This window comes from Bos mutus, chromosome 24 (genome assembly GCF_027580195.1).
Source record: "Bos mutus isolate GX-2022 chromosome 24, NWIPB_WYAK_1.1, whole genome shotgun sequence".
NCBI classification, from domain to species: domain Eukaryota; kingdom Metazoa; phylum Chordata; class Mammalia; order Artiodactyla; family Bovidae; genus Bos; species Bos mutus.
The window spans coordinates 4,219,503-4,245,699 of NC_091640.1; the positions used below are offsets into that span (position 1 = coordinate 4,219,503).

A 26,197-nucleotide genomic window follows, 5' to 3' on the forward strand; every position below is an offset into this window, starting at 1 on the left:
CTTATTACCATATGGCTCTTGCCACAGACCGGCAAACTACGCTATCCAAAAAAAGATTTATAAAAAAGACATGATCTTCATAGATTGTAAATGTAAATATTCACAGTAAACAATAAACAGGTTGCATCTCCAAGAACAGTAAAAATTCAGCACAGAGAAACACCACATATGAATTGCATTCAAGCTCTGAACGTGGTTCTTTGAGCAAAGCAGTTAACTTTTTCTGATATAAAACATTCTGAAGACTTGGAATAATGTCTCGGCATCTAATGAAGGGGAATAATTGATAGCTGTTAACTTCAACTTTATATTAAGATTTGGGTTAGGAAATATAGAATACAGAAAGAGAACACTAGGCTCCTCTCTCTTCCTTTTAGGGACCAGCTGGTCAGAATACAAAGAAACAAAAATGATGAAACCAGTATTAATTAAGATGGGAGAGTTTCACCTGAGCACTTGTGCTCTGTGTATAGATTTTTAAAAATAACACCAAGAAAAATATTTTCTCAAATCAATGAGGTGCATTAAGTGCAATTTAAATCCTCTAAACTTTGCCTGTGAAATTATTCTCCAAAAAAGAAATTTTCATTAAGTGACATTCAATTCCATCCTTTCAATGGTGTCCAATATGCCACCGGAGGGAGCCCTTGGCTAAGGAGAATCCTATACAATTTCTTTGTTCCTTTCTACTGGGAGTCTTGCCTGGATCCTAGGGAGGGCAGAGAGCATCTGTAAAGGATATGTGAAGAGCCTTTCTCCTATCATTTTGAAGTAGATGCAGCAGTATATTTTAATAGTTCCAAGGTCTTCTGGAAGCTTATAACCATACTAAAAGTTAAGAACAAAGTTGAAATTGTCTTGAGTGAAAGCTAAACTTGAGGTTAAACTACAAGAAGCAAAATTAAATAGCTACTGCGTGCTGTGATTCATGGAGTTGCAAAGAGTTGGACACGACTGAGCGACTGAACTGAACTGAACTGAATGTAATATATATTTCTATTCCTTACCAGGCCATCCCAGTGCATCTGGAAATCTTCATACGAGTGAAAAGGACAGTCAGGGGGTATGGTGTGAAGAATACTTATCATTCGTCCCATTTTCATGCTACGAAAAATACAGTTGGTAAAATACTATGAGCCAGTGCTTAGACATGGAGCTTCCCAGGTGGCACTAGTGTGAAGAAACCACCTGCTGATGCAAGAGATGTAAGAGAACTGGTTCTGACCCCGGGTTGGTTTAAGTCAACTATGTGATTTGGAAAGCATTCAAAAATTATAGCAACTATCAACATATAAGTAATAAGCTACTCATTTGCTCCCAGTTCTAAATTAACATTGTATTAAATTCTTAACAAAGAAATGTTAGGAAAAACAAAGTTGAACTGATGCAAACAATATGCTAGTTACAAACACAGAACAGTGACTAATAAATACAGTGTTGCCACACAGAGGTATGCCTGGTAATTTTAGACTTTAGGGGAAAGTTTGTTAAGAGTTGAATGAATCGGAAGCCAATCTATGTTCCCTATCCACCTCTTCTGTGCTTCAGTGACCAAGTCATAATGCAGATGCCACTACTTAAACTTCTAATCTGGTTAAAATTTCATGCTAATAGTCATATTTATATTAATAACAAGTCATTTTTTCCCTTGAAAATAGTATAAACTTATAACTTAGCTCATATCAAATGATATTGAATCATTAATTATATGTACATGTTTATAAGGTTCTATTGATGTTACATATAGTTGTATATCTATAAATTTTACTGTTTTAAAATGAGGTCTAATAAAGATAAAATGTATAATAAAATTATTTTAGTAATTTGATGGCTTCTCCAAGTATGACAATATTGTTTCAATATCTTTTTAGAGTTATAATTCAGTTTCCAAAATTTACAAAAATGGTTTATACTTTGCACATATCAATGTTGAAGCAAAATAAGAGAAAACTACTATATCCCAAACCCACCCCAGATATGACAAACTGAAATCTCACCTTGGCAAAACGTAGCACCAGTTGCTTAAAATGGACTGTTCCTCAATAACAGCATTCTGGTTAGTCTCAAAACTCTTTATAATACTCTGAGAAATATCAAATTCTCTTAGCTTTTGATAGAAATAAGAATTTAATGCATAAGTAAGTCCGCCAAAGAATTTGGCAAACAAAAGGAAACATTTAAAAACACAGATTTCTTTAAAAAAAAAAAAGAAATAAAGATTTATCACACATACACCATCAGTTAAGAAACAGTTTCAAAGCCTGTTATTGAATCATGTATGACCACTTTACACAAGGTAATCAGTGTTTCAGCGCGCCCGTTTCTCCTCTACACAGTTTATCGAGTATTTCATACTTTCCCTCTTATGGTCCAAAGCCAAACTCCTATTTTGTACTTATTTGAACTGGCTTTCAGTTTCTTTAATTATGTTAAGTGGGAGTTGAATCTCTGTCCAAAGGAAGATATTTACATTGTCAGAATAACTTCTTAATTAAATTTTAAACACATTTTTTTAAGTGGAGGAGGAGGATGTGTTAGGGAGTTATGCCTTCCTCTGGTCTTCTGGAGGCAAGGGGGCAGAAGCAGCCCCTGTGCTCTTTTCATGTCCCTTCTCCAGGATCTGGAGTGCTGTTTCCTGTGTCCTCAGGTGCCCTGTCTGGCAACTACTCGCCACTTACAGCGCCCTCACTCTGGGTAGTGTGGGCCATTTTCTTATAGTGAGGCAGAGGTTGGAGAGGCCTCAAGTGAGGTGCAAAATAAAATATTAAAGGGTGGAGGACACTGCGTTCATAGAGAACGTTTCACATCTCTCGCTCTTATTCATTCATCTTCGGGGAAACAACATTCTAACTCTACTGCCTGCTGCTTCTCAATGAACTCCAGCTGACCCAGCCAATTTTCCAATTCCTGGACAAGCCATCAGCATTGTAACAAGGCCCTGGCTTAAAGCACTGCCCCCACACTGATTTATCTGCATTCTGCCAATACAAACCTTACAGGCCTAGATCTAGACCCTTTCCCTCCACATTCAATGACTAATTGTGCTCTGAATTTCCATTGCGTTTCTGAGATGAATGGAGATACTAGGAATATATGTGGTGAGGGACAGTGTGGAGGTTTTAGTGGGTGAAAGATTACAGCAGGTTTCGAGCTTTAGGGAGGTTCCTTGTCAGTACAAGATATTCACATTATGCCACTGTCTCTGTGACAGAGAAGAACCAACCTGAAATATATGCGATAGCCCATTCTCAAGCCCTGCCTCCCAGGCCTGACCTTGAAAGGTGTAACACTTTTCATTCAGATAGAGATAGAAAGTTGTGGAAACTTTGTCTTGCTGGAGGTTTATAGGAAGATTGTGACTTGACCGACATGGACAACAGCTGCAAGAACAAAGGATTTGGGCACCAAGGAGTTTGTAACAACTAGCCACACCCGCTCCCTCTTTAGTATAACAGCAACCTGAGCTGGAACTTGGTAAGACGGTTCTTTGGAACGCTAGTCCACCATGCTCTCCAGCTGCTGACAGGTCTTTGCCCAAACACCTCGTGCTTCAATCTACTGGCCTGCCATGGAGCAAGCAGTAAGAGGATGGACTCAGCAGCAACTCCAACTACGTATATTCAGGTCAGCTTTCCTAGTGGCTTACATAACTCTTGAGGGCCAGAATGGAGATCCTATTCATTTTTGACTTGTCTATTGCCTTAACATAACAAGTAATCAAAAAATTATAGAGAGACGAATGGAGCAGCATTTGAGCTGGTCCCCGAAGAACAAGCAGAGTGTACAGCACATCAAGGGGCACTCTAAGCAAAGAGGAGTCTTCTGTCCCGTGCCTGGGCTTTCTCAGTGTGGCCACTGTTGATCATTTGGGCTGCAAAACTCTTGGTGGGGATGGGAGTGGAGGTGCTCCGGTGTGCTCTAGAAGATTCAGCGGCATCCTGGCCTCTATCCACGTAACGCCAGTAGCAACACACCTTCCCACCTAGTGACAGCCAAGTTTTCTGCAGACGTTACAGATGTCTCACGGGGAACAAATCACTCATTTCACCCTCCACCCCTCTCTGCTCAGAACCACTGTCACAGAAGAAGAAAAATAACATTCACTGAGTTACCGTTAATGTGAAAGTTTCTATACTGGGTGCTAGGAGAATAAGCAAAATAGAAGACATATCCTTCTACTAAGAAGGCAAAAAGTGTTAGGTGTAAAAAAAAAAAAGATAAAAAAACTATAGTAATGCCAATGTGGGTTTATTATTAATATATTTAGTATGAGCTGATAGAGCACTTTTAACATTTGGAGGTGAAAGAAAAGGCAAAGAGCGGGTGCTGAGGCAAGGCAGCATTGTGGAGTCTTGAACGCTACCTAAAAAGATTTTTGAGCAAAGTAGTAACATAAGTAGATCTGTATTAAACTGACAGAATGATGTTTTCTTTGGTAAACAGATTTAAGACAATATCAGTATGTCAAGTATTTAATAATATGGATTTTGATAATAAAAAATTTATCATCACTCTTATTAAAAATTAAAACCTCCTAGCATATCAGTAATGATAATAAATACATTAATTATATAGTAATAAAAATACATTAATTATATATTAAGAAATGAAAATATGTGGTACCTGAGGTGGTGGCAGTCTGACTGTGTGAACTTCTATGCTTAGACAAACTTGAGTTGATGTTACATTGATATCTAACACTGAAAATAAAATTATTAACCATGAACTTTCTGGAATTATTACTCCAACCTAACAAATTAAGTATTTTAGTAACATAAGAAATCAACTCAATTTATTCAAGTTAGAAATTCAGTTAGGAATTGATTTTTTTCACACATGGTAACATTCAAATAGTCACCTTATATGGTGAATATATTATATTATTTGATGGTCTACAGATGAGACATCTAAAAGAAGACAAACGCACAGAACAGTACTTATGTGGGTATAATGTGTAGGGCACGGTTACAATGAGAAAAATGAGACATCCCACAATTGAGAGGAAAACTCAGCAGACACCTCCTAGAGGCCTGACATTTATTATATGTGAAAAATGAAGACTCTTCTTAAATTAGAATAGGTACCATCCCATGTTTTTGACTTACTAACAAATGTCCTCAAATATAATGGCAGATATATTTCAAATCTTTCAGAGCCCCAAGGCATCTATCTTGCTTTCTCATAATTATAAAATATTGAAGGCAAAAAGAGAAGAGGGCTGCAGAGCATGAGATGGTTAGATAGCATCATCGACTAATGGACATGAATCTGAGCAAACTCCAGGAGATCGTGAAGGACAGGGAAGGCTGGTGTGCTGCAGTCATGTGGTCGCAAAGAATCGGACCTGATTTAGTGACTCCACAACCTCTAAGTCAGATAGTGCTACCTGAAATAAAGCATGCGGGGGCTTTATTTGTTTATTTTTATGGTGTACTGGTAATGTTCATTTCTTGATCTGAGAACTGGTTATAAGGATATTATTAGTTTGTGAAAATCCAATGAGCTATACATCTACAGCTTGTAAGTTTTGCTATAGAATATTACATTCAATAAAACTAAAAGAAAAAGTTCTAACACATGAGTGAGGAGTTTTGCTGTCCTAAACTGTTCTCTTTACTCTCCGACAGCTTAGTCTCCTGATATTGTTTGGGGACAGGTAAAGAACTCATTCATCCAGAGCTGAAGCACAGTGACTGCCACTGCCCAACTTACACACAAACCCAGAGCAAGAGGGGCAAACGGGCTTCAGCTTGAAAGTCAACTCAGATGGAACAGTCTGTGGATTACATGTAGATTTAAGGCTATGGTCAAATGCTGGTGAAAACCACCATGATTGACAATGTCTGTCTGGCTCAGGATTTCCCTCTATCTGCCATCTCTGGACTACTGATAGGAATGTGTCTACCTGCAATAGAGCCATGCATGTCAACCAAACAGTTAGATTAGACCAATCTGCGTCTCTTTCATTTCAGTTCAGTCGCTCAGTCGTGTCCAACTCTTTGCAACCCCATGAATCGCAGCACGCCAGGCCTCCCTGTCCATTACCAACTCCCAGAATTCACTCAAACTCATGTCCATCGAGTCAGTGATGCCATCCAGTCATCTCATCCTCTGTCATCCCCTTCTCCTCCTGCCCCCAATCCCTCCCAGCATCAGAGTCTTTTCCAATGAGTCAACTCTTCGCATCAGGTGGCCAAAGTACTGGAGTTTCAGCTTTAGCATCATTCCTTCCAAAGAATACCCAGGACTGATCTCCTTTAGAATGGACTGGTTGGATCTCCTTGTAGTCCAAGGGACTCTCAAGAGTCTTCTCCAACACCACAGTTCAAAAGCATCAATTCTTCAGCACTCAGCTTTCTTCACAGTCCAACTCTCACATCCATACATGACTACTGGAAAAACCATAGCCTTGACTAAGACAGACCTTTGTTGGCAAAGTAATGTCTCTGCTTTTGAATATGCTATCTAGGTTGGTCATAACTTTCCTTCCAAGGAGTAAGCGTCTTTTAATTTCATGGCTGCAATCACCATCTGCAGTGATTCTGGAGCCCCCAAAAATAAAGTCGACACTGTTTCCACTGTTTCCCCATCTATTTCCCATGAAGTGGTGGGACCAGATGCCATGATCTTAGTTTTCTGAATGTTGAGCTTTAATCTTTTTCTAAAAACAAGAATCATGTACTCATAAAAAAAAAATCAAAGCTTTTATTTACAACAGTACTAAAGAATTCTTATAATGTGGTTCTAGAGACTATATATTATAAAATACCTACAAAATTAAACTCTTTTTTAGTTTTAATTTTCTTTAACTAGTGAAATTTAAAATGCTTTTATTTCAATTAAGAAAAGTGAATTTTTTTCTCATGAAGAATATATATTTTTGAATAAAAAGTGATTTTCTGAGTGAAACTGTGATTTAACAGTATCTGATTAACTTTTGATACAAGCTAATCATCAAGATTTTAACAACCCAACAATCTATAACACTTTTTAAACAACTATTTTATTAATGTTTCATCTATTAACTTTTATATTTTTACTTACCAACAGCACTTTGCTTTCCCATCTGAGAAAGAAATTCTCTTCCTTAAAAAATTCATAGAATACACCATATTATTAAAACTCATAAATCATGCTTAATATAACTTCCTTATGCAAAGTTATCAAAGCTGCAGAAATGCTTTACAATGCAGTTTTATACAAATGAATATATGATGATAGTTCAGAGAAAAAATATAACACTCAAAAATATCTCTTATATTAAAAAGACAGAAATACTCAATTCTTCCTGCAAATACTTTTTCCTGGTATAAAATATTTAGAAAACAGATCACAACACAAAATTCAGAATAGACTTTTGGTTCCAACAACACTAATAATTCGTGTTTGTTTTATTATAGTGCTCCATAACTTATATTTGTTCCTTTTTAAACATCAAGTATTCTATAATAAAACCACTTTTTTCCATAGAAACACTAGGAGACCTCCTCTGGATATAATTGCAAAGGAAGGAGACGACACTTTTGTTGATGGGGCCTTGCTTAAGAATGTTTGGTTGGGGCTATGCTTTAAAAACCATTCCCTGTGGATACATGTATAATATATGTATGGCTGAATGTTTTTGCTGTTTACCTTGAACTATCACAACATTGTTAATCAGCTATGCCCTAATACAAAATAAAAAGATTTTTTTTGAAAAAACATTCCCTAAAAACAATATATTTTGAAATTAAAAACAGACGTACATAATAGAAGTAATCTGGTTCAGAAAGCCCTAATGATTGAAAGAGATAAAGTCACCTTGTATCAAGAGATGGCCAGCTTTATTCCAGGCTGGAGCAAGTCTAGCCGTGAGTGAATATGAAAGGCAGTTTTGAAGAATTATAGGAATTACTTGTTGTGGAGCCTCCACCTAAAAATATTAAAGCACAAAATATGGGCAAGTTCACAGTAATTGTTATGCTATCCTAGAAACTCAGAGAAAATGCTTGTGCGCTTAGATCACCTCCCAACAAAACTGGGCTATCCTGAGTAGAAGTTACAGCCATCACTCCAGCTAATTCTATCTGGTTCTGAAGTTAAAGAAGTGTTAAAATATATTCACGTTGACATTATGACTGTAATGGCCAAATTCTACCAGTTTATCCTGCCCTTATATGCAGAGTACATCATGAGAAACGCTGGACTGGAAGAAACACAAACTGGAATCAAGATTGCCGGGAGAAATACCAATAACCTCAGATATGTAGATGACACCACCCTTATGGCAGAAAGTGAAGAGGAACTCAAAAGCCTCTTGATGAAAGTGAAAGTGGAGAGTGAAAAAGTTGGCCTAAAGCTCAACATTCAGAAAACGAAGATCATGGCATCCGGTCCCACCACTTCATGGGAAACAGATGGGGAAACAGTGGAAACAGTGCCAGACTTTATTTTTCTGGGCTCCAAAATCACTACAGATGGTCACTGCAGCCATGAAATTAAAAGACACTTACTCCTTGGAAGGAAAGTTATGACCAACCTAGATAGCATATTCAAAAGCAGAGACATTAGTTTGCCAACAAAGGTTCGTCTAGTCAAGGCTATGGTTTTTCCTGTGATCATGTATGGATGTGAGAGTTGGACTGTGAAGAAGGCTGAGTGCCGAAGAATTGATGCTTTTGAACTGTGGTGTTGGAGAAGACTCTTGAGAGTCCCTTGGACTGCAAGGAGATCCAACCAGTCCATTCTGAAGGAGATCAGCCCTGGGATTTCTTTGGAAGGAATGATGCTAAAGCTGAAACTCCAGTACTTTGGCCACCTCATGCAAAGAGTTGACTCATTGGAAAAGACTCTGATTCTGGGAGGGATTGGGGGCAGGAGGAGAAGGGGACGACAGAGGATGAGATGGCTGGATGGCATCACTGACTCGATGGACGTGAGTCTCAGTGAACTCCGAGAGTTGGTGATGGACAAGGAGGCCTGGTGTGCTGCGATTCATGGGGTCGCAAAGAGTTGGACACGACTGAGCGACTGATCTGATCTGATCTCTGATCTGATCCTGCCTCAATAAGCCTAAATCTTTGGATCTCATGTGCTAGAACCTTACACTTTGTACTCTGCTCTGTACAAAGGAAGCCGGCCAGAACTATGTTGTAACATGATCCATTACTGTTCACTCTACTCCAATATCAGAAAAGTTAAATGTTTACATGAGCACACATGGAACTGGCAATTTGTATATGTTTGTACCAGATATAGTGCAACAAGTATCTCTGCTGCTGCTGCTAAGTCGCTTCAGTCGTGTCTGACTCTGTGCGACCAGACAGACGGCAGCCCACCAGTCTCCCCCATCCCTGGGATTCTCCAGGCAAGAACACTGGAGTGGTGCACACAATTTCAAAGGTCAAAGTATTCACTTAGGACCAATGGGATCCAGACACATTGTCCTACTTAAAATAACTAAAACACTGGGTAAATGTTAAATGAAACAATGTTTCACAACACACAGGCCATCAAGCAACAAAAAAAGACAAACCCCTAGGAGTTGGGAAACTCATGAGACCCCAGCATATTGACTAAAGAGGCTTTCCAGGCTGCAGTGCAGGGAGGGGGAATCCTGGAAGAGGCAGCAGGCTCCCTGGGTTGAATGGACAGAACTGACAGTCCATGGAGGCCACGGGAGCTAGAGTTTGGAGGGCAGAGTATTGAGAGAAGAGAGCTGCACAGAGAGAAAACTCTGACATCAGCAGAGTCCCTCCTTGAGTATTCAGTTGCATATGGAGTAGCACATTCATATGAGCAAACACTTGGGGCTGTTTGCTATACAAACATTCTTGCAAATGCAGCTGAGACTAAAACACTGCCAGGGCCTTTGTTAGCAAGACAAAAGTGAGAGAGCCAAGAACCCCTGCTGCTGCTGCTGCTAAGTCGCTTCAGTCATGTGCTGCTGCTGCTGCTGCTAAGTCGCTTCAGCATGTCCGACTCTGTGCGACCCCATAGACGGCAGCCCACCAGGCTTCCCCGTCCCTGGAATTCTCCAGGCAAGAACACTGGAGTGGGTTGCCATTTCCTCCTCCAATGCAGGAAAGTGAAAAGTGAAAGTGAAGTCAGTCGTGTCCGACTCTTAGCAACCCCATGGACTGCAGCCTATCAGGCTCCTCCGTCCATGGGATTCTCCAGGCAAGAGTACTGGAGTGGGGTGCCACTGCCTTCTCCGAGCCAAGAACTATCACCCAATAAATAAAAAGGAGGAAAATATTTTTCTATGTTAAGATTCCCAAGGGCAAGAAGTTTATCAGGTCCCCAGCTTCATCTCCAGAAACAAGCAAAGTGCTCAGTATATCATAGATGTTCAATAACTATCTGCCATGATTATTACTCATGTACAAAGTATCCAGATAAAGACAAATTGAGCATAATTGTGAAGGCTCAACACAGGTGAGAAGAACACTGCTTTCCCACAGATGGTAAATGATGGCTAAAATCAGCTTTCAGGTTATTCGAGTATTTCTCAGGGAACTGCAAAGCATCTCTGGGTATTATTGAGACCTCATCATTCTCCTAGAACTTAAGGCATTTCATCTTGAAGATGACCAAAAACTTCATCATTCCAAACTCCACTAGATCGAGGAACAGAGGCCAGCAGTGATACCAGGACAGGCTGCTAGAATAACCAAGGATACAGCGCCTCAGACACCTGCGCAGAGACATGATGGGAGCTCTAGCAAAGTCTCAGCAGCCTGAGTATTGAGACACAAGAGGTGCTCTACTTCAAGTATTCATTTCTTTTTTCTTTGCTAAGATCCAGACACTCATCACCATGGGGAATACAGTCTATATTTTTTTATTCCCTTACTTACTAGCTATATGATTGTGGACAATTTTTTTTTACCTCTCTGGGTTTCAGTTTCTTTATCTGTAAACATGGGATATTTACTTCTTGGAAAATAGAGATGACAAATGAAATTATGTCACATAAAATGCCTGCAATAAAGTACCCAACAAAATTAAGCCTCTTCCCCCTTTCTCTATTAAATGTCCACAAAAAAATTGTCCTGAGAGAAAATATTAGTTTTTTCACATGCACAGAAACAACTTATGAGAAAGATATTCCAATTTTTGTTTACTAACAAAATAAGTTGAATATACAAAATCAATAAAACAACATCTGGAATTATTATCTTTTTAAAAACTTACCTTAGCTCCATATTTTTCCATATAGGCATTAAGTTTTCCAGCTTTATAAAATGTTATCTATTAAAAAAATCCATATTTATAAAAATGATTTAAATGTATTATTAAATAATGCACTACATAAAGAATTTAAACATGTATACAGCAGAACACAGCAGAGGACCATCATCCTAACAGTTTCTATGCTCTTTCACTTTTCACTTTCATGCATTGAAGAAGGCAATGGCACCCCACTCCAGTACTCTTGCCTGGAGAATCCCATGGATAGAGGAGCCTGGTAGGCTGCAGTCCATGGGGTCGCTAAGAGTTGGACACAACTGAGTGTCTTCACTTTCACTTTTCACTTTCCTGCATTGGAGAAGGAAATGGCAACCCACTCCGGTATTCTTGCCTGGAGAATCCCGGGGATGGGGGAGCCTGGTGGGCTGCCATCTATGGGGTCGCACAGAGTCGGACATGACTGAAGCAACTTAGCAGCAGCAGAGAAAGAAGCAAGTGATAATCATTCTCTTCCTGAAATACTGGGTTGACCAAAAAGCTCCTTTGGTTTTTTTTTTTTTTTTTTTTTCAATATCAAGATAATTTTATTTTTTATTTCTTTTAAGTTTTTATTTTGTATCAGAGTATAGACAATTAACAATGTGATAGTTTTAGGTGAAATGCAAAGAGACCCAACCATACATATACATGTATCCATTCTCCCCCAAACACCCTCCCATCCAGCCTGCCACATAACACTGAGCAGAGTTCTGTGTCTATATAGTAGGTCGTTGCTGGTTATTCATTTTAAATATAGCAGTGTACACATGTCCATCCTTTGGTTTTTAAGCAAAAATAAAAGACACATTTTTCATTTTCACCAAGAACTTTATTGAACAATGTATTCATCATTTTGTTCTGCTACCTTCTGCCATTTTCCAGGCAACTTCATAATTTCATCTTCCCAAAACTTTTTATCTTTTTGAGCAAAGAACTATTCCAGGTACCTTTTACAGTCTTCCAGGAAATTGACATTTGTTTCCATTAAGAGAATTTTGTAAACAAAAGGAAATCTTAAAGTCCAGGTTCTGGTGTGTATGGCAGACGAATCAGAATTTCCCAGCCAAGCTGTAGCAGCTTTTGTTTGGACATCAAAGAAACATGCGGTCTTGTATTATCCTGATGAAGATTACACCTTTTCTGTTGACTAATTTCAGACACTTTTTGTCGAGTGCTGCTTTTAGTTAGTCTAATTGGGAGCAGCTTGTTGGAATGAATCATTTGGTTTTCTGGAAGGAGCTCATAATGGAGAACTCCTTTCCAACACCCCCTCCCCCCATATACACAACATCACCTTCTTTGAATAAAGACCAGGCTTAGTTGTGGTTGGCGGTGGCTCATTTGTTCCACAGTCTCTTCAGTCCCACCTTATTGTATAGTATCCATTTTTCATCACTCATAACAATTTGTTTTAAAAACAGAAGCTTTTCATTATGTTTAAGTAGAGGATTGCATGTAGAAATATGGTCAAGGTTTTTCTTGCTCAACTTATATGGAACATAAACACCAAAGTGATTAACATAACCAAGCTGGTGCAACTGATTTTCAATGCTTGATTTGGATATTTTGAGTATGTCAGCTATCTCCCACATGGTATAACATTGATTGTTCTCAATTAATGTCTCGATTTGATCACTATCAACTTCAACTGATCTATCTGGCCGTGGAGCATTGTCCAGTGAGAAATCTCCAGCATGAAACTTTGTAAACCACTTTTGATATGTTCGGTCAATCATAGCACCTTCTCCATACACTGCACAGATCTTTTTGCTGTTTCAGCTGCTTTTTACCTTTCTGGTACAGTGTTAGTCACTCAGTCACGTCCGACACTTTATGACCCCGTAGCCCACCAGGATCCTCTGTCCATGGGATTCTCCAAGCAAGAATACTGGAGTGGGTTGCCTTCCTTCTCCAGGGGATCTTCCCGACCCAGGGATTGAACCTGCATCTGCTGCATTGCAGGAAGATTCTTTACCATCTGAGCCACCAGGGAAGCCCACCTTTCTCATATAATAAAGTATAATTTACTGAAAGTGTTGCTTTTTTCTCCCATCTTCAACATTAAAATGGCTGCACAAAAATGTATCAATTTTGATTTTTTAAAAAATGCATACTGATATGACAGCTGTCACAATACAGTCTAACAGCTGTTTCAAATGAAGTTAAAGACAATGAAGTGCTACAAGTGTCGTCTTACAGAAAAAACCAAATGAACTTTCTGGAAAACCCAATAGAATCTATGGGTACATTTCTAAGTGAGGAAAGCCCTTCTGGAAATGACCTGAATCCAGAAACCATATAGGAAAAGGTCAGTAAATTTCATGTAATAAATATTTAATACCTTCCTTATTAAATAATAATTTCTTAGACATGAATAAGGAAAATGGACACAAGTGGAAGATCAAGAGAAAGTTCAAAACATATTTTTATATGGTGACTTTCTTCTTCTTCTTCTTGCTAAGATTAGGATACTCATTTCCTAAGTTTTTCAGGTAGAAAAGAATACAGAGACATTACTGCCTACTTGTTCACTAACATCTGGTCTTTCTTAAAAACCATATTACGTATAAGAAGATAAAAAATAGATATAAACCTAAAACCTAGAGAAAAATTGAAAAACTAAAGATTTTGAACTATCAGCATTGTTAATAAATATTAATTTCTGGGAAATTAAAATCTCAGAATAAGAGCTATATACAGCACCAGAAAATATATTTCTTGTTCTAATTTTACTAAGAAAAACATTTTAATGAAATTTCCAAAATAAAAAAACAGTCGGCCCCAGTTCTTTAAACATAACTGGAGATCTGTTGGAACAAGGAACTTCTTTTATATTAAATGTAATTCTAAAGAATAAAATATAAAAAAGGATTAAGTCTGTGCTATCTTAAAAACCATGCCGTTAACATATTTTATTCATTGATAATCTTTATTTTAACATCAATGACAGAGAAAACTAAATATGAATTTAGAGCCACAAAAATGGATCTTAAACATGAGGTATATCAAAGTTAAAGTCTGTTAATGTTTTGATCAACCTACAACACAATGTAATTAGTCTTCATAAACTGTCTTCAATTTGAGCTATAATTAATACCCAAATTAATGCTTATCAATATTGCTCTAAATAATTATAAATGATACTGTATAAAATGTTACAATACTAACCGCCATCACCGCCCAGATTTGGGTAAATATTCCAGGTACAGGTGATGTAAGGATATCTTGGTGCAAAAACAGCAGCTGCCTGTGGAGATGAAATGTATTCATTTTAAAGCGGACTGCCCACCCTCTGTTTTCATTTTATCAGAACATTTAGAAATTGCTAGTTCCCATAAAAGTTTAAGCTTCTTCTAGGCAGGGATTCGGAGAAGGCAATGGCACCCCACTCCAGTACTCTTGCCTGGAAAATCCCATGGATGGAGGAGCCTGGTAGGCTGCAGTCCATGGGGTCGCTAAGAGTCGGGCACGACTGAGCGACTTCACTTTCACTTTTCACTTTCACGCATTGGAGAAGGAAATGGCAACCCAGTCCAGTGTTCTTGCCTGGAGAATCCCAGGGACGGGGGAGCCTGGTGGGCTGCCGTCCATGGGGTCACACAGAGTCGGACACGACTGAAGCGACTTAGTAGCAGCAGCAGTAGCAGGCAGGGACTGTATTACAGATTTCCGTATGTCTCTCCACACTTAGCATGGCACCTTGAATACTGTAAGCATCAGCCAAGGTCTGAACTGAGAGAACTATAAAGTTTTAGATATGATATTAATATAAAAACTTGTCTGCACATCTGTTTCCTAACCTTTTCATCTGTGAACTAAAATTTCTCTTTTAAAACTTCATTTCTATTTTAAGTATAGACTTGAAAAAGTCTAAGCACTATGAAGACTTCAGCTCTTCTAAGTCCTATTTCTTCCGTTTTCCTTTTTTTTTTTTTTAAAGTGGTGGTCAGAAGTACTGGAGAAAAGAGTCTAAGGAACAGTGTAGTTATCAACTACTTCAGTGTCAGAACTATTGACTAGATTCTTTTCCTTCAAAAAGGAAATTTTTTGGAGGAAAATGAAGTGGGTAGTGGTTTTAGTTTTCAAAAGACAAATGAACTTACAGCAACAATCATTACAATTCAAATTACCATCAATAATTTTATTAGAAAAGATGGGAAAAACCCAAAAGGGAATAGAGGTAGAAATACAAAAATTTTCAAGATTATTAATCATCAGGGAAACAAATTTTAAAGGCTAGGAGTGCATGTGTGTGTGTGGGGTTACGTCAAAACGTGAGATGGGTCAGTGTGTTTCTGCTAGGCTCATCTTTGTTGGAACTGTGGTGCAGCAGGCTTATTATTACTTTTTTTTAATGTTTATGTATTTGGCCGTGCTGGGTCTTAATTGAGGCACACAGGATCTTTTAGTTGCAGTGTGAACTTAGTTGTAGCATGCAAGATCTAGTTCCCCAGCGGGGGGATCGAACTGAGCCCCCTGCCCAGGGAGCACAGAGTCTTAGCTACTGGATCACCAGGGACATTCCCAGGACATGCTTGTATAAGATGTGCCTTTGTCTGACACAACCACGTCTTTGTCCTGTTCTAGCCTCTTTGTCAGTTATTGGGACGATGAGTCAAAGCTCCCCTCTCTATGGGCAAGACCACCTTCAATATGAGAGTAAATGGCAGAAAAGCTCTCTTGAGGTTTTCTACTTATTTGCTTCCGTAAGGGGTCACAAGTAAATGTTCAGTGGGTATCAAATTATGCCTTAGCAGGAAGGGTTCCGATTCCTGGATGTACTTGAGTGGGAAAATACACAGTGGTCAGAAGACAAGTTTTATAAATAAGAGCAAAATGGAGGACACTCCAGAGTATTTTACTTCTGACTCCTAGCCATCTTGTAAGTGTTTGCCCCTCTCTGTGAAATTCAACTAGAGATATAATCTTGTTATGTATTCTAAGAGTTCTTCCTTGAGTGTCTCAAACAATTTAAGGGACTAATACATGGTGGGTCTTCAGTGTTATACTTTAGGCGTCAACTTCCAGAAGTGTTTTCCAAAGACTATCTTAGGTTAGATATTTCAAGATAATTCTTGGAGAAATACTCCTACATCAATCTGAAAATCTAAAAATTATATTATTGTAAGATGTTTACAGTATCTCCTGAAGTGCTTCACAAACAGTAGGTAAACAGTTATTAATGACTATCTCCCAAGACTAAGTTTTGACTTAATCCATTGATTTAATTCATAAATGTCTATAAAATTTTTAAATTAAAATAACACACAAGAAGCCACAAATATAAAGACTCAACAGTGATATATTCTATCTGAAGTACTTTAAGTCCTCCCTTAAATGTAATTCAATATACTTGGTCAGAACAATACTGAATTCCTTTATTCTAAAATTGTATAAACAGATTTAGCAAATGAGTATCTTGCTTTAAAGGAGATAGTATTAAAACAGCTCTTCCAGATGTAAAATTTTGGAAAGTATTAGTTACAAGATTGTGTTTTTTTACCTGCATATCTTCATTTGTCTACTCCTAATCTCAGTGTCTGCCACTCCGTTACTCAATATTATCTTGACAGCACAGAGTTTGTGTAAATCAGGAAGTGTGATGAAGAATAGTGACTGCTGCTTAGAATCATTCATATTTTCCTGTTGACTGAATGCCTCAGTAATCAGGCCTTTAAAAACAAACAACAATAAAAACATAGTAAACTTGTATTCAGTTTACCAATAGGGTAAAGCATTTCAATCCATCACAGAATATTTGATATTGCATTGGTATACAATGGCAAAAACAAGTTTAGCAAATATTAGCAGTTAAATACCACTTAACATTTTACCTTTGAGGTTTTCTAATGATAATCCAGAATTCAGGGGGTACAAGTTTTATTAGGATATAATTCATATCACATACAATTTGCCTATTTACCGTGTATAATTAAATGGCTTTTACTACATTCACAGAGTTGCAACCATCACAATACACTTTAGAACACTCTGCCACCCCAAAAATAAAATCTAGAATTTTAAACCTGCAGTTCTATATAACAAATAGAATAATTTGAGTACAAATATTACAAAGAACCACCAGCAATGTGTATTAAATGCATACTCTGTTCTGGATACTAGATATGTTTCTGCTATATTGTTTTTATTTAACAAATTCTTTCTAAAATTTTTGGCTATTAAGTTTCTCTTTGTTTTCAGGAAAACAAAATCTTGCCTATGACAACAATACTTCTTAAAAAATCAAAATGTATAGCAAAGCCTTCTGTTATTTTAAGTTATCTCTATAAAGCATTTCAAAGCTGAAGAATATATTTTTCACCATTTTACACTAAAGAAAATTGTTCACTGAGATCTTTAAATTGTTATCTAGCTTCCCTTTCCACTAATTCTCTGGCTTTCCAACTTCTCTGTGGGATGCATTTTACAGTTGATAATTCACAGGGCATACCTTTGGGGTCTATCTTACATATAACAGAAAAGAAAACTGCAATGTGAAATGATTTAATCTCAGTTTCTCTAGGATACACAAACATATCCAGGGAAGGTAACTGGTATTCTGGTACTTCAATCTTTTAAGCATCCACATATTATCTCTCTTTTAGAGGAGTAGTAACACAGTCCTGGAATCCGGAGTGTGACCAGCCTTAGGTCTGATCTCAGTAACCAAATACCCTTGTGGTGCCATTTGACCAATGGTGGCATTGCCCTTCTGGCTCCCACATGTCTTTCTCACTCAAGTACCACAGTGCTTGAAATTTTCTTTATTAAAGATCATGGAATTCTTTTAAAACTGCAGTACTCTTAGAAAGATTAACACAAAGTCACACAAGGTGTTAATTAATTTGGTGTACCTAATTAAGATGATTGCTGATAGTAAAAATAGAAACATTCCTTCCTTCTCTCTGTTTTTCTACTCTCTCTCTATGCTAAATGCTGTTGTGGAAAAAAAAAATTTAATGAAGTACAAAGTTCCAAGGCCAACTCAATCTACTTCACCAAAGTAAAGAACGTCAATAATGAATGAAGTAAAATAAAAAACAAAGAACTGATTACAGCTTGGGCCCAGAAGTACAAAAGTGCACGTTAGTGTAAATAGGTTAGACAGTTGAAATTTAGAGATTGTTGCTTTCATTTCTGAAACACATTTCCCACTAAAATTACTTTCTGCCTCATTCTTCCTTTAAATATCAGCAAATTCACCAAAAAATTCCTGTGAGTGGTCCTCCCCTTCTCTTGTCAACTTCAAAGACTGATCAGAAAACTGAGTAAACAACTCTGACCTTTTCGGGAATAGGCAGGAATTTATTTAATTTTATTACTTAGCATTACATGAAAACAATTTTTTTTCAATACATAACTGGCAAAACTTACAAATTAAAACGTACAAATTTCTTGCCCTAGACTGTGTAAGGACTGCATTGGAAGGCTCGAAATTCAGATGATCAGTTAACAGATTGTTTAGAGAGTAGCACCTGTCACATCCAAGCTGATTAATGGAAAACTTGCTGACTACAAAATAACATTTTGACCACATCTCTGCCCTGGCGATAAGTATTACAGTAAGGAACAGGTACCTACAAAATTGTCCATTTGATGACTCAAAACCCCAAGAGAACCAAGGTCATGGTGAGCGCCCAGGCTGTGAAGTCAGTGACCTGCCGTCTAAGCAGCGTCCAGCCCCGCCGGAGCTTCACTGGGCCTGCCTCTGTGGGGCCTTGGTGGGAAGAGGCCTCACTGGGGGTCGGATTTCCACCGGCCCTACCCACCGCTTCCAAGGTCAACAGGCAAGTTTCCTCCCCTGGGGCCTCATTTTCTTACGCACCGCATGGAATTGGTGGAAATATCTCCAAGGTCTCTACCTACCGTAAGTGCCTTATTTAAAAGGCGATTCTATACATTACTGATTAAATTACATGCCCTAATGTTGGAACCCGTGGGCCTTCGTGAAAGAACGATTCTTGGTTCCTTTCCTTTTCAAAACCTACAACTATCTCTTCAGCAGGCGCCTCCTGTCAAAGCAAGGCCATCAGAACCGCTCAGGAGGCGACGCTCGAGCCTCGCGGGGGCAGGCTGGAAGCCAGGCCTGGAGCAACCTCCGCAGTTCCCTCTCCCTCTCGGGCTGGTCAAGCAGTTGTCTTCCGGCCTCAGTCTCCTCAGTCTCCTGGCCTGCGTGTTCTCGCTCCTCAGCGCCCTCCCCGTGGCTCAGGGGTACTGTGTCCAGCATGCCTGGCCATCCCAGACCTCCCCTCACCACCCCTAGCGCCCCCAACTTACCCCAACTTATCCCAGCGTACCCCAGCTCTCTCAGCTTACCCCGAGGGCTTCCAGCATACTCTGCGTGCTCCCAGCATGCTCTGAACGTTCCCAGAATGCCGCTGTGTACCCGTTTTTCCCGCCATAGCTTTTGCTGGCATGAGCCGTTCGTCCTGCACCCACGGTTCTCTGAGAGAGAGCTGGCTTTGGCGTTGGTGTGGCCGGCGCGAGGTCGTTGCTGTCTCCCAAACAGAGGTAGGATGCATCCTCAGGGTATGGCCGCTGGGGAGGGCCAGTGACTGAGTCCTGCGCTGACTAAAAGATGGGCTGTCTGGCCGCCTTCCCACTTTCATTGTGTTTGTTTGAACTTGTCCATAATAAAAAGCTTTGGAAAAGTATGTTTTTCAGAAGTAAAATAGATTGAAGATACAGGTCACAAATTGGGAGAAGATATTTTCATGAAAGTAATCCACAAGTGGTTATTTTCCAGACTATATAAAGAACTCTCGCAGATCAGTTAGGGTAAGACAGTGTGTCATAGAAAAAAGCAGTTAAGTCATGAACAGATGTTTTGCAGAAAGAAGAAGGATGGCTTATAAGCCTGTGGAAAGATACTCAACATCGTTAATTATCAAATCTAAATAAGACCACAACGAGATACCATAGTATTGACAAAATCGTAAGGATGCAGGATTAGATCTCCCATACACTGTTGGAATGCAGGAATGAAAATTTGAAAATAATGTGATGTAATCTTCTGAAGTTGAATGCTGTAACATACCCTTAGACTTAGAAATTCCTTCTATACACTTCCCTTAAAGAGATTCTTGCATATATGCACCAAGAAATATGTTTGTAGCAGCATTGTTTGTTGAATAAAGTAAGTAGCTACAACAAGCAAACAAAATCCCAAATGTTCAGGGACAAGGGAATTGATAGATAAACTGAATTATATTTACATAATTATATATTATATGGCAAACAAAAAATAATGAACTACAGTTATGTGCAACATGGGTAAACCTTTCAAAATTAAAATGTGAACATATCATAAGTACACACTTAGATGGTTTATCAAAAATCACCATCCTTATATACCTACCACCCAGATCTAACAGTAGAACATTATCTGTATCTAGGAAGTGCTCCTGGTGCCCTCTCCTAGCCACTTACCCACTTCATTCAAGGTAACTAGTGTCCCAGCTGCTAATATCATACATTACTTTTGCTTGTTTTGAAACCTTATATTAATGGAATCATACAACACAAACTCTCCTGTGTCTAGCTTCTTTGTAAATATTATGTTCATGAGATTCATCCATGTTGTTGAGGGTAGCAGTATTTTATTCATTTTCATTGCTGGATAGGATTCCATTGTGTGTATATATTTATCCTTTCTGAGGTCGAAGGACAATTAGATTGCTTCTAGTTTAGAATTATTATGAAGAATGCTGCTAAGACCATTCTTGTTCACTTGTTATGTTCACCTTCTATTCAACGTGGATGAATTTTTAAAAACATGATTTTTAATGGGGAGGAAGGTTCCAGAAGACTACATACAGTATAATCCCATTTTTATAAAGCTCAATCATTCTCCAAGAAAGCTGAATAAATTGTTTGTTGATATATCCATATGGTTTTTTTTTTTTTTTTCTTTTACTAAGCAAGGACATGATGAACAGAATTCAGGATAACAATGATTTTGGGGAGGCAGAAGAATGGGATATGGGAAGAGCCCACAGTCTCCAAGTCAAGTGAAGTGTTCATTGGTATTTATTTATAGTACTTGGCAGAACTCTCTTAGCCCTTGCCCTGCTTCATTTTGTACTCCAAGGCCAAACTTGCCTGTTACTCCAGGTATATCTTGACTTCCTACTTTTGCATTCCAGTCCCTTATGATGAAGAGGACATCTTTTTTTGATGTTAGTTCCAGAAGGTCTTGTAGGTATTCATAGAACCATTCAACTTCGTCTTCTTGAGCATTAGTGGTTGGAGCATAGACTTTGATTACTGTGATATTGAATGGTTTGCCTTAGAAATGAACTGAGATCATTCTGTAGTTTTTGAGATGGCTTCAAAATATATATATATATATGCACATTCCATCGTTTTTTAGATATGCTTCAAAATATATATGCACATCCACTTACATCCATAAGTAATGATATCATGTTTTATACATAAGGATGTAATGTTTCATACATAATAGTGGCCACCTGGGCTCCCAGGTGGCGCTAGTAGTGAAGAATCCACCTGACATGCAGGAGACATGAGATACAGGTTAGATCCCTGGGTCAGGACTATCCGAATATCCCCTGGAGGAAAGCATGGTAACCCACTCCAATATTCTTACCTGGAGAATCCCATGGACAGAGGAGCCTGGTAGGCTACAGCCCATAGGGTTGCAAAGAGTCAGACACAACTGAAGTGACTTAGCATGGCAAGAATTTTCCTTCAGGGAAAAACTTTCCTCACAGGATACATTTTGATGACAAGCTTGTTGGCAAGCCTATTCAGTTTTCCAGATAAGAGTTACTTAAGTTTCCCTTTATCTCACAGGCATTCAAGATGGGAAAGAATCCTAAGAATTCTGCCTGATAGTTTGACTGTATATATCTCTTTTATGAAGATTAAGATCGTTGTGTTGGTTTATATAATGTTTAAATTGTCAGGACATGCAAGATAAGACCATATTTTGTGAGTAGCCAAGTACCACATGAAGATGAAGGTCATTTCTAGAAAAATTACCTGGGGAAGAGTCAGCTGTTTAGACAGGAAACTGGAACTAAGATGACGAAACCTTGATGATGATAGGGCTGAGTTCAGCATGTACCTTTGTCTGGAATTTGAAGAATTTGGATGTCTAAGATTGTATTTATGGGTAGAATATAGTCCGCTGCCCTCAAACACACAGAGGGAGAGGTGGACTCTGGAGGGTGGGTCCCTAAAAAGGGTCCTCACTGGGTGTGCACCTCACAATCACTTGAGGTTTGACAATCAGACAGACTGTTTGAATTGGCATCACTGCTTCATTTATTAAAGGTGAAGGAACCATGTCAGGTTCTCATAGTGGAAAATTCTTTTATGTTACCCTTTAGTAAAGTTCATTTGAATATCCTGGCCCTGCTGTAAAAAGCAAAGAAAGGGTTCTATCCACACGGATGCCAGAGAGTCAAGGAGATAACGTAGTATTCATAGTAGGTGGTGGGGAGTGGTATCAGTAATCGGAGAGAGAATCAGGGACAGAAGGATATGGAGGGATGCAGTTGCGTACCGGGAAACGAACATTTACTTCCTTCTAGCATCAGCCTTAGAGGTCCTGCACGTGCATGCGTGCTAAGTGGCTTCAGTCATGTCTGACTCTTTTTGACCCTATGAACTGGGCTCTCCAGGCTCCTCTATCCAAGGAATTCTCCAGGTAAGAATACTGATGTAGGTTGCCATGCCCTCCTCCAGGGGATCTTCCCAACCCAGGATCAAACTCGTGTCTCATTACGTCTCCTGCATTGGCAGGCGGGTTCTTCACCACTAGCGCCACCTGGGAAGCCCTGCTGCTGCTGCTGCTGCTGCTGCTGCTAAGTCGCTTCAGTCGTGTCCGACTCTGTGCGACCCCATAGACGGCAGCCCGCCAGGCTCCGCCATCCCTGGGATTCTCCAGGCAAGAACACCGGAGTGGGTTGCCATTTCCTTCTCCAATGCATGAAAATGAAAGGTGAAAGTGAAGTCGCTCGGTCGTGTCCGACTCTTAGCGACCCCATGGACTGCAGCCTACTAGGATCCTCCGTCCGTGGGATTTTCCAAGCAAGAGTACTGGAGTGGGTGCCATTGCCTTCTCCATGGGAAGCCCTAGAGGTCATATACGGCACTTTTATTCTAGTAGGAAGCTGTGTTTCTGACATGGGCTCCCAACTTTTGAGAACTCTACTGCCCTCTCTGTCATCCATGTTACTTGTACGCTTAGGTGGCTGCATTGAGCACCTTGGACTAGTGTTAGATCCACTCATTCATTTTAAATTTTTTTACATGCTGCTGTTTGCTTTTAGCTTTTTCCCCCTAATTTCCTAGGCCTAGAAAGAAATGAAACAGTTTTACTTTTAATAGTGTTACAAACCAGGTTTGTCTGACATGCAGCAAGCCAAATGAGGTTAGGCAGAAAAAGGGTTTATTCTCGAGGCCACCAAGTGAGGAGATGGGAGAACAAATCTCATATCCACTTCCCCAAAGGCAAGGCACTTGGGATAGTTATGGAATAAATCTGAGGTGGCAGGAGCATGGGGAAATTGGAGGCAAGAAAAATGAGGTAATCATCATTGTGCAGCTAAGCCCCAGACTTCTTCTTGGGACACGTGCTCAGAAAATGGTGGTATTAGTATGTTTTTAGGGTGGAGGTTTTGGCCTTCAGGCATCAAAGGTCACCAAGTGGACACTTTTACCATCTTAACCAGTCTTAACTGGCTGGAGCTTGAACTGCACACAGCTGACTCCAAGTTCCTAATAAACAACTTGGCAAATATCTCCTATTATTTAGGCCATGTGACACTTAGAAACACACAAGATTTTGTAAAAACAAAGCAAACTTGATCAGTGATAGCAGGTTACAGGTGTAATAGAACTAACTGATGATTACCCCCAGTTTCAGTAGATGTCCATGGAAACATAAAAAACTTGGCTGATGTTCTTGCTAGTGACAGATAAATTAATCCACATTTCTCAGTATGATTATTGTATAATTATGATTTTTCCAAGTACTTACTTGCTCTCTTCTGTATCACTTTTATACCCTTATTCATTCAAAAACATTTACTGAGCATGTGCTGAGTGCCAGGCACTGTGCTAGGCTCTGAAGATACAGATGTGACTAACCATTCCTGTCCTTGAGGAACTTTTGGTCCAGTGAGAAAGGCAGACACATAGACTGGTGATGTAGTGAGTGTGTGATAGCATGACTGGAGAATAAAGGAGCAGAGAGCATTACTTGGAGGTGAAGGGTGTGCTCAGCACATGCCTTAACCACAGTTGACTCCTGCTACTGCTACTGCTAAGTCGCTTCAGTCGTGTCTGACTCTGTGCAACCCCATAGACAGCAGCCCACCAGGCTCCTCTGTCCTTGGGATTCTCCAGGCAAGAACACTGGAGTGGGTTGCCATTTCCTCCTCCAGTGCACGACAGTGAAAAGTCAAAGTGAAGTCGCTCAGTCGTGTCCAATTCTTAGCGACCCCATGGACTGCAGCCCACCAGGCTCCTCTGTCCATGGGATTTTCCAGGCAAGAGTATTGGAGTTGGGTGCCATTGCCTTCTAAGCTGAGTCAAATAGAGTCCTGAGTCTTTGGCCAGGATAAAGGAGGTAAGGAGAATAAGGGGTAAGAGGTAAACTTAAGGTAAGTGGCAGAGGACAGGGCTTGAGCAAGGATGTGAAAGAGAGGAAAGAATGCTACATGTGGGAGATCTAAAATAGCTCACTGTTGCTAGGCCATGAGGCTTGAGGGGGGAAATGACAAAGGATGAAGCTAGAGAGAGGAAGCAGATTTTGAATGATTTGGATGATCTTCAAATTCTCAGCAAGGAATTTGAACTTTAGTTATTGGGAGACATTGGAAGGTATTAGACAAGTAGTCTCAGATGGTAAAGAATCTGCCTGCAATGCAGGAGACCCAGGTTTGATCCCTAGGTTGGAAAGATCCCCCTGGAGATGGGAATGGCAACCCACTCCAGTATTCTTGCCTGAAAAATCCCATGGGCAGAGAAGCCTGGCAAGCAACAGTCCTTGGGATTGCAAAAAGTCAGAAACAACTGAGCAACTGATACTAATACAGACAAGTAGTGATGTGATCAGATTTTAATTTGGGGTTCATTATTGATGGAAGATGGGTCTGAGAAGTTCAAGACTAAAGGCTGGAAGAACATGTAAGGGAGTTACTGTAAACAGATAGGCAGCTAATCATGAAAGGCAAATCTGGGGCAATGGTAGTAGGGATAAAGAGGAGACTGACCTGTATGATTCCCAGTCTTCTGACTTGGCGGACCTGATGATGATAACACCATCAGCTGTATTTCATAAAATTGTCTAGAACCCTGAATTTCTACAAAGTTAAATAGCATATCTGGAATTTTCCGTGTTGGAGAAGACTCTTGAGAGTCCCTTGGACTGCAAGGAGATCCAACCAGTCCATTCTGAAGGAGATCAGCCCTGGGATTTCTTTGGAAGGAATGATGCTAAAGCTGAAACTCCAGTACTTTGGCCACCTGATTCGAAGAGTTGACTCATTGGAAAAGACTCTGATGCTGGGAGGGATTGGGGGCAGGAGGAGAAGGGGACGACAGAGGATGAGATGGCTGGATGGCATCACTGACTCGATGGACGTGAGTCTCAGTGAACTCCGGGAGTTGGTGATGGACAGGGAGGCCTGGAGTGCTGCGATTCATGGGGTCGCAAAGAGTCGGGCATGACTGAGCGACTGAACTGAACTGAACTGATACCATTTTACTCTGTTCTATTTACTTGTGCTGAAGACAAAAAGATTTTTAAAAATAAATTTAATATTGCAATCATGTACAATCAAACATTTAATCTTTTTATTTACCTGCTTCTACTTAAAGATGGACATATTAAATACAAGGAAATATATAGGAATACATAAAGGAAATACGCCTAAGAATGTATTTATAATAAGATTTCCTACATATAATCAGCTTGCCTTGTCTGAAGTTACTGAGGAATGTTGCCCTTCCT

General features: G+C 39.4%; 1 protein-coding gene across 1 annotated transcript in view; it reads right to left on the reverse strand.

Annotated features, from left to right (window-relative positions):
- The window catches only part of C24H18orf63 (chromosome 24 C18orf63 homolog), a 28,697-nt gene extending 11,849 nt beyond the window's left edge, over positions 1 to 16,848 (reverse strand). Inside the window, exons 1-9 of the mRNA XM_070361492.1 lie at positions 16,715 to 16,848; positions 14,380 to 14,458; positions 11,176 to 11,232; positions 7,801 to 7,912; positions 7,045 to 7,086; positions 4,624 to 4,700; positions 1,998 to 2,107; positions 1,008 to 1,104; positions 743 to 828 (exon numbers count right to left, since the gene is read on the reverse strand). Of these exons, the coding sequence (XP_070217593.1) occupies positions 743 to 828; positions 1,008 to 1,104; positions 1,998 to 2,107; positions 4,624 to 4,700; positions 7,045 to 7,086; positions 7,801 to 7,912; positions 11,176 to 11,232; positions 14,380 to 14,458; positions 16,715 to 16,848 (794 nt within the window). The remainder of the gene's footprint in view (positions 1 to 742; positions 829 to 1,007; positions 1,105 to 1,997; positions 2,108 to 4,623; positions 4,701 to 7,044; positions 7,087 to 7,800; positions 7,913 to 11,175; positions 11,233 to 14,379; positions 14,459 to 16,714) is intronic.
- Between the last annotated feature and the right edge of the window lie 9,349 nt (positions 16,849 to 26,197).